Source organism: Mustela nigripes, chromosome 14, assembly GCF_022355385.1.
Source record: "Mustela nigripes isolate SB6536 chromosome 14, MUSNIG.SB6536, whole genome shotgun sequence".
In the NCBI taxonomy this organism is placed as follows: Eukaryota; Metazoa; Chordata; class Mammalia; order Carnivora; family Mustelidae; genus Mustela; species Mustela nigripes.
The window spans coordinates 94744092-94752842 of NC_081570.1; the positions used below are offsets into that span (position 1 = coordinate 94744092).

At 56.3% G+C, this 8751-nt stretch overlaps 1 protein-coding gene across 5 annotated transcripts; it reads right to left on the minus strand.

The window, feature by feature from the left end:
• Positions 1 to 2183: 2183 nt before the first annotated feature.
• Positions 2184 to 8510, minus strand: KCNA2 (potassium voltage-gated channel subfamily A member 2). Of its 5 annotated transcripts, none has more exons than XM_059375701.1 (3): positions 8487 to 8510; positions 5890 to 6227; positions 2184 to 5400 (listed from the first exon to the last, which is right to left on the minus strand). In XM_059375701.1, the coding sequence occupies exon 3, from the start codon at positions 5235 to 5237 to the stop codon at positions 3738 to 3740; it is 1500 nt and encodes a 499-aa protein (XP_059231684.1). In that variant the 5' UTR covers positions 5238 to 5400; positions 5890 to 6227; positions 8487 to 8510; the 3' UTR covers positions 2184 to 3737. The 5 variants fall into 5 exon arrangements, with proteins under 5 accessions (XP_059231684.1, XP_059231682.1, XP_059231679.1 ...); XM_059375699.1 differs by lacking the exon at positions 8487 to 8510 and adding an exon at positions 8014 to 8324; XM_059375696.1 differs by lacking the exon at positions 8487 to 8510 and adding an exon at positions 7682 to 7799.
• Positions 8511 to 8751: the final 241 nt, after the last annotated feature.

Sequence of the window (8751 nt, forward strand, 5' to 3'; positions counted from 1 at the left end):
ACACCCGCATTTCTGGTGGGAAAAAAGTGAGTAAGTAGAAGTCCTATGAGATTCCCAGTTTTAATCAGAGATCTGTTCAACAGCGGTAGCCCCTCTTTTTGCTTTAAACCTCAGGGGTTACCTCTCTGGGAAATCTGAACATGGGAGAAAGAGAGGAGGGTCGAAGAAGAGGCTTCTTGAAGGCTATTGGGGGAGTACAGATGCAGACTGGGGAAAAGTGATGAAATCTCATCTTTTTTTAGAGTTGACTGATTTATAGCTGTGGGGACAGAGAGCTTGATCTGAGTTCACACTCCCTGTGAACTGTGTGTGTATCTGTTGGGTGTGTGTGCTGGGTTGTGTGCCTCCAATGAGTGAATGGATTGTGTGAATAAACGGAGTGTGATCTGAGTTCACACTCCATGTGAACTGTGTGTGTATCTGGGTGTGTGTGCTGGGTTGTGTGCCTCCAATGAGTAAATGCATTGTGTGAATAAACAGAGTGTGATCTGAGTTCACACTCCATGTGAACTGTGTGTGTATCTGTTTGGGTGTGTGTGCTGGGTTGTGTGCCTCCAATGAGTAAATGCATTGTGTGTATAAACAGAGTGTGTGTGTATTCGGTGGGCAGAAACTATGTAAAGAATCCTTGCTGTACTGTATATACAGACCCATCACGTTCGTGGGTTTTTTTATTCATTTTGCATCTGAGTGGTGGTTGTGTCCTTGGATGTGGTGTGTGTAGGTCTTCTGTGATCTGTTCTGTATTGGTAAGTATATTCTCGGTCCGTGCTGAATGTGCATATTTTGGACACCAGTGTAGTTACGTATCATCTGTGCATGCCCTTTTCATTAACTGGCCTCTGTGCATTTGCATTGCTCGTTTTGTATTTGTGTGGGACAACAGGATATCTATTTTGCAGTGGGCATGCAGGTATTGTGTCTGCACCTGTGGGTATTTTATCGTCCTAGGTCAAAGCCACAGGGATAAGAGATCTCCCCACTGACCCAGGCCTTGGGTATAGGTTTACCATCTGTTGCCCAAGGTCTGTGCCCTTCCCACCCCATGTCTTGGAAATTCAGCACCACCTCCCGCGAAGGAGAGGAAGAGAAGCGCAGAGGCTTCGCACTGGGCATGGGGTGTCCTGCAGATCCCTGGGGATGTGGGTGACCAGGAACTAATGAGCACCCTGGGCCTAGCACCCTGAGCTGGTGCCCCACCCCCCAAGGTAACTGTAGGTGCTAGACAGCCAACGGTAAGGCTCGGGCTGGAGCCAAGGCTGGGTGGCCTAAGCACACAACTCACTGTGTTTGGGAAGCGAAAGCCCAGTCTGGGAGGCGACGGCGTGACCACCTCAACCCATTCCAGGGCCAGCCTGAACTCCACCCACAGGCGACACAGCACTCATTCCCTTTCAGTCTGTCCCAGGGCGGGGAATGATTTTCTGTCCAGCCTTGGGTTTCTTTAAGCAGCTCTGTTGGCCAGTGCCATGGGGAAAGCGCTTGAGCCTGGCCATGGAAATGATGCGTGTAGGTCACCTAGCATCATCATCCCTTGGCCCAGGACTTCCGAGGCTTCCGCCCCGAGGAAGCCCCCTTCAAGCCTAGACCTGCGGCACTGGGTCCCTGGTTCCAAGCAGGAGATCCATTCTGGCTCTTTAGGGAAAGGGCTGTTAAAGTGACTGATGCAGAGCCAGACGACAGGAAAAACCCAAGAAAACCTGAAGAGGGCGGGTGAAGATGAGAAAGGAGATGATTAACAAGATGGGCTGTAGAGAAGCCTGGGGCGAGTGTGGCCCAGGGCAGCGGGAGCCGTGGGGGCCACAGGCCCTTGTGCACTGGGTGAGACAAGCTTCAGCCACGGGGAACTGAAGCTGCAGCACGTGGAGGGCAGAAAGACAATTCTAACATCTAGGAATCCATGAAGACTGGAGTGTCTGAGGCGATGGCAGCAAACCCAGTCCCAGTGGGTTTATCGATGAGATAAGTTAACCCATTAGGCCTCTCAGACAACCAACCCACCAAGCAGTGGATTTGCTCCCGAACCTGAACTCCAGAGAATGAATATATATATATATATATATATATGTATATATGTATATATGTATATATGTATATATATACATATATATATATAAGTGTGTGCATGTGTGCACATATACACACACACGCATATGTGTGCATGTATATAACACATACACACAGGTATGTATGCATGTATATAATATACACACATGTATGTATGCATGTAGTACATATACATACATACGCTAGTGCACATAGTCAAACACATGCGTAAGTTGCCCTGTGTCAGAAATATTGCATAAGCTTATACAAGGTTCAAATGCAATTTCTTCTATAGCGAGCTAGGTATAGGAACTCGTGAGAGAGATACTCAATATATGCTTATATACACTGGATCCTCAAATCCGCCTGTCCTCAGGCCCAGATGCCTGGGTCAGCTAGAGAGTCATCCCCATAACTAGGTTCAGTCATAAGGTGCGGTGATGTGAGGTTTCAGAGAGCAGCTTCCCTTGCTCCCCCTTCTGGGCTTTGCAAAGGTCTGTGCCCCCAGGTCGAAGAACAGGGATGGGGTGGACTGGGGAGCCGGAAGTTGGGGTTCCCCATGCCAAACAGTCTCTTTTTTATTCTCCTGACTGAGGGCTTTTTGTCTTCTGATTGGGGCGGGGGGGGGGGCGGAGAAAACCAAAACCAACCAAAACACCCCCTAGCTCAGTGCCACTCCAGGGATCTTAATACTCTAGATATGAATACTGTGTAGGCTACTAAGAAAATAGGTTATCTCCTGTGGTTTAAATATCGAGATGCATGCAACAAACACCCATGCAGCTCTAGCTCATTACTGGTAATGGCACTGCGGGGGTCAGCACCGCGGGCACGGCGCAAGGAAAGCATATGTCTGCACACTCCAGCGGCACGCGGGAGTCAGACGTTTTGTGACCCTGAAGCCTGCAAAAATGGAGAGATCCGAAGCCGAGAGGTCCCTGGGTTGGTTAGCTTCTCCCCAGCGGCCTGAGAGCCAGCGTGCAACTCGACCACTCATGTTCAGTCATCCTGACTGTCCCTCCCCCTGGGGTTCCCTCACAGCCACACTGCAGAGAAAAACCAAATGCAGCATTTTCCGTTATGAAACACAAGCCTCCGAAGCATCAACTTGGCAAGTGCAATTCACAAACCCCAGCCCGTGACACAGAGAGTCTAATTCCAATACGGCAGGCCTGCGTGTTCTTCTCAATGCAAAAATGGGAAATGACCTTTTGAATAATTCCCCGTGCTTTCAAGCTAAGCCACCATGGTTTTCCTCTGTGAAGCGGGAGGTGGGGCTCCTATGGGCCCAGGGGGTTCGGGGCCCCAGAGGCTGGGGAGGGTGGGGTGCGTCTCCCAGGGAGGAGGGGAGGGTGTGCGCATTTAATTCAGAAAGGAAGGTGGCACCGATGGGGCGGGTTATGTGTCCACTATGAGGTGGCCCCAGTGTGTCTTTCTGAAATTCTGGCTCCATAGGGGACTCCCCTGTTTGGAAACCCTTAGGCCAGTGATGAAGATTTATTTGCATGAAAGCCAGGGATAGATATTCTGTGTTCTAAATCAAAAATCAAAAGATCGAAAGTCACTTGCACGACTACTGCTTCCCATGCAGAACCAGATGTACACTGTAGAACACACTGACTACAATGCAGGCTATTTATGCTGTATCTGCAGGAGTTCCATGGAGCTGCGGGTGTGTTAATAGGTTTCAATCAGACATCAGTTAACATTTTGGTAATATTCACATAGTTTGTATTAGCCAAAGTGCAGTTGGCCGTTTTCAAGTTTTCCTCTCTAAAGTCCTCGTTACTGTTGTTGACCCCCTCCTGGATCTCCATGTAATCAGACTTACTAATGGTAGAGGCACTTCTACTTTTCTTCAGGTCGGGGGAGGAGGGGATCTTTGGACAGCTTGTCACTTGCAGGTACTGAGCCTGCTCCTCTCCCTCTGTCTCCCGGTGGTAGAAGTAGTTGAAGTTGGACACTATGACGGGGACCGGTAAGGCAATGGTTAACACACCTGCAATTGCACAGAGGGACCCCACGATCTTTCCCCCAATGGTAGTCGGAACCATGTCTCCATAGCCTACAGTTGTCATGGAGACGACTGCCCACCAGAAGGCATCCGGGATGCTGGGGAACTGGGACTCTCGCTCATCGGCCTCTGCAAAATAGACAGCACTAGAGAAAAGGATGACCCCGATGAAGAGGAAGAATATCAGGAGGCCCAATTCCCTCATGCTGGCTTTGAGGGTCTGCCCTAGAATCTGGAGACCTTTGGAGTGCCGAGACAACTTGAAAATCCTAAAGACTCTTACCAACCGGATGACACGGAGGATGGCCAGCGACATGGCCTGCTGGCCTTGCTGGGCGTCCTCTGGCTTCTCGGCCAGCTCCGTCCCCAGGGTGATGAAGTAGGGGATGATGGCCACAATGTCAATGATGTTCATGATGTTGGTGAAGAAGCCGGCTTTGCTGGGGCAGGCAAAGAACCGCACCAAGAATTCGAACGAGAACCAGATGATGCAAAGAGTCTCGACAATGAAGAAAGGGTCGGTGAAGGAGGTTGACTGCTGGTACCCGATGGTGCTGTTGGAGTAAGTGTGGAAGGTCATCCCGCTCCCATGCATGTCCTCGTTCTCATCCCGGAAGATGGGCAGGGTCTCCAGGCAGAAGCTGACGATGGAGATCAGGATGACCATGACGGATACGATAGCTATAATCCTAGCAGGCCCTGAGCTCTCTGGGTATTCAAAGAGAAGCCACACCTGCCTCTGAAACTCATTTTCGGGCAGAGGACGCTCTTCCTCCTTGATGTAGCCTTCGTCTTCCCGAAACATCTCCATCGCTTCTTCTCCCAGCTCATAAAACCGAATTTCTTCAGAGAAGATGTCCAAGGGCACGTTCACGGGCCGTCTCAAGCGGCCACCCGACTGGTAATAGTACAAAATGGCATCAAAGCTGGGCCGGTTCCGATCGAAAAAGTACTCATTTCGGAGGGGGTCAAAGTACCTCATCCGCTTCTTTGGGTCCCCTAAGAGGGTCTCTGGAAACTGGGCTAAGGTCTTGAGCTGGGTCTCAAAGCGCAGCCCCGAGATGTTGATGACCACCCTCTCACAGCACTCGTGGTCGGCCTCGGGGTCGTACGTGTCCTGCGGGTGCCCAGGGAGGGCGGCGGCCTCGTCCGCTGGCTCTCCGGTGGCCACTGTCATAATGGGGGCTGAGAGAAGGGCCTCACACTATGCCTTCCAGCTGCCCGGCAGCAGGGAACTCAGGGTGCTGCTTATGGCCCCAGGAAACACAGAAGCATTGGCCTGGATTCCTGCAGGAGAGCCCCGAGGGCTCTCTGAGGACCAGAGAGACAGCCTCCCTTGGCTGAAAGACAGAGGCAGTTAAGGGCATGAGACCCCTCCCCACGGGCAGCCTGACCTGCGTTGCTGCTCCTTGTCTCTATCTTTGAGCCAAGAGCTCAGAAACATCACCACCACCACCACTACCACCACCACCAAAACCAAGCCAAACCAAACCAAACCAAAACAAAACAAAACAAAAAAAACTTACTTTCACCTTAAACCTGGCTAGGGATCAGAGGCAAGCAGATGCCAGTCTCTCTAGAATGTTCCAGATGGCCCTGCCCTGGGGGAAGGGGGCTGGTACAGGCCCCCTCTGCAGGGCCCAGGCTTCAAGGAGCACAACCCCCATACTAGAGGCTGAAAGTGAGTCCTCTCCTGGGTTGGAGGAATGTCTCCGAATGCCTGTCCCCAGGGAGGTATTCACAGGGGTGTATCTTGGGCCTGGGTCTCCCTCACTGCCCCTACTCCAGTGACTCTACACATGGCTGTTATTAAAAATAGATTGATTTACCTGACAAGGCAGGAACCGGAAGCTCTCTTCCTCGAAGAGCTGATCAGATACCGTGGGAATCCTAGATACACAAATCGGCAGTCCGACTGCCCATCACGTCTCCTCACTTGAGCGAGAAATAATGGTGAGTCATTCTGGGCAGGAGGGCGGGCTCCAGGTCCTGGAGGTGAGCTCCAGAACTGGGCTGGCCCGGAGGGGCTGTGGAGCGCCTGGCCAGGGGCAAGCGGGATTCGAGGACGTGGAGCTTGGGTCTGGAGCCTTTGGAAGGAAGGAGCCAAGATGCAAAGCTCAGCAGAAGCCAGAGTCCTCCTGGCTGTCCTCAGGAAGTGTGACGTTGCCTGGAAAAAACAGCAGCAAGGTGGAACCAGGGCTTTTCGGGGGGCAGGTGCCAAGATTTAGGAGGGCTCTGGTGGCTTTCCTTCCATGCCCACCTTCCATGCTGGTGTCACACCTGAGAACTACCCCTTAGCCTCCCCGCCTCCTCTGGGCAGGCTTCCATCAGCTGGAAGCCTTTTCTCCCAGGCAAGGAGCCTTCAGGCTGGGCTGGGCCTGTCTCCTCCAGGGGCCTCCCAGGGCTGAGCCAGATCTCCCTTGGTCCCCAGCAGCCCTCAGAAGGGACGCGGGGCAAAGCCCTCCATCCCCCAGGTCAGGACGCGGCAACTCCCAAGGGGGAGGGCTTCCTGCACCTCAGCGGACGGGAAGCTCTGACCCCGGCAGGATCCCGGAGGAGGAAGACCCCCTCCCCGGCAACCTCCCAGATGCACACTCCTGCGGAGCCCATCTAGGGAGACTCCTCATACGGAAAGGTCGACTCTACAAAAGCTGGCTGGCTTGGTCCCAAGACTTACTCTCCTTCGGGGATCCCTGGGGTGGAGGCTTCCCTCTGAGCAGGGTGGCATGTGATTTGGACAGGCGCTCGACCACCGATTTCTCCCCCAAGAGAAAAGCCCTCACATCTCCTCCGCAGGGAGCGCAGAACGAACGCTCGGCCACCCTGGCTGCAGGCGGCTCGGCAGCCACGAGAGGGGGAGCCTGGAGGAAGCCGGCTTCCGGGCTGGCCCCCTGCCGGCCCAATCCCGCCGGCCGCAGGGCGGGGAGGGGTCCGGGCCCTCTCCCCATCGCCCCGACTCCGGCCGGGATTCCACCAGGCGCGCTCAGCGCTCGGTTCCGCGCCCGCGGACCGGACCCACTAGCAGCTGGCCGCCGCGGGCGAGCGCCGCCTTAACCCTTTCCTGCCCGGCCGCCGCGGGCCCGAGCGCAGCCCGGCTCTCTCGCCCTTCGGGGTCCATCTCCTCCACCCCCCACCCCAACAAAAACCCGGGAGCCCAAACTCTGGGGGTGGGGAGGAGGGTGCTGCCCCAGATCTCCGATTCCTCCTAAGCGCCGGGGCTCCGCCGCAGCGCACAGCCCCGGGGAAGCGGAAAAACCCTGCTCCGCCGCAAAGCGGTTTTGAATCGGAGCCGAAGAGGGGGATGCAGGCCGGCGTCCCAAGTGGTTCGGGTCCTACCAACCGGCGCTATTCACCGGACCCGGTTCTGCCGTCAGCTGCATTTCCCATCACCCGCCAGCGCCTCGCTGCGCCCTCCGCCCGCGCCGTGCGCAGCCCAAGGGTCCCGAGCCTGTTCCGTGCCCTCTCCCTCCGCAGGGTGCCAGTCCCGGTCGCCCGGCTGGGTCTCAGCCGGAGCCTGCCGCGCTGCAGGCTGCGCCGCCCGGTGCCCCTCAGCCCCTCCACACGCCGCAGCCCGGGCAGGGGAAGCGGCACGCGCAGCCCCACGCCCCGACACTGATTTACCCTTCCCGCTGGGCACCCGGGGCCTCCATGTTCCTGGGTGACCGCGAGCGCCGGCGGAACGGCGGCGGCGGGCGGCAGGGGTGCGGGCGGCCAGCCGGGAGCCGGCTCTGCAGTCCCGCGGGCGGCGCGTACGGAGCGCCCGGCCGCCGCCCGCAGCCGCACCGCGCCGCACCGCGCCACGCAGCGCCGCACCTGGCCCGGCTGCGAACTCGAATTAAAGGGGCCGGCGGGGACCAGAGCCGAGCAGGTGGCCGCTGAGTTGGGCCCCCAGGGCCTGGGCCCCCACCCTACGAAGAGAACACCCATGCTTTGGCAGAGCCCAGTTTACTAACCAGAACCTCGTGGAGAGCTCAGCTGGGTGCCGCCGGGGCCGGGGAACCGGGGACAGAAGTTGAGGGGCGGTCGTGAGAGGCTCCTGCCAACATAATGAAGTAGGCGAGGGGGAAACAATCGATAGGCGCTATCCCAAGCCCGAGGAGGGCTCCGGCCCCCGCAGGAGATGTGTTGCTATTATTACGATGCTGCCAGACACAATCTGCAGACCCCTCTCGCGCCGGCTCGCCCTCTCCTCCAGCTCTGCCTCCCCAGCTCTCTCTTACCCAACCGAAGCCCCGGCTTCGCAAGGGAATGCAGCAGGTACGGCCCTGCAGTGTGGCTGAAACTCGTGGCTGGTTTCCTGCCAAGGAGCCACAGGAAGGGGCAGAACTGCAGAGTCGGCCCTCTGCCCCCCCCCCCCCCCCCCCCCCCCCGCGCCCACCACAGGGCCCTGCAGCTGCCCTGGGGAAGAGCCGGTCCCCTCACAGACCTCAACAGAGCCCACTGGTCCACCGGGCTCAGAAATTAGGAGTGTAGCTTCTGCTGCCCTGGCACCACGGGGTGGGCAGAGGCGGATGTCCTTTGCTTTTGGAAGAAAGTGCGTGGGAAGCCCGATCCGCCCTCTGCCCAGACGGTGGATCTAAGAGGGTCCAGGGTGCTCTTGGGAGCCCCGTGACAGCCCCCTGCCCCTGGGAGTTCTGATCTCCAGATCTCTGTCCAAATCTCAGTTCCAAACAGTGATTCCTTAAGCCCAG

Coding starts and splice junctions, on each gene's coding strand:
- KCNA2 (XM_059375701.1), bottom strand. CDS start 5,237: ATGACAGTGGCCACCGGAGAGCCAGCGGACGAGGCCGCCGCCCTCCCT.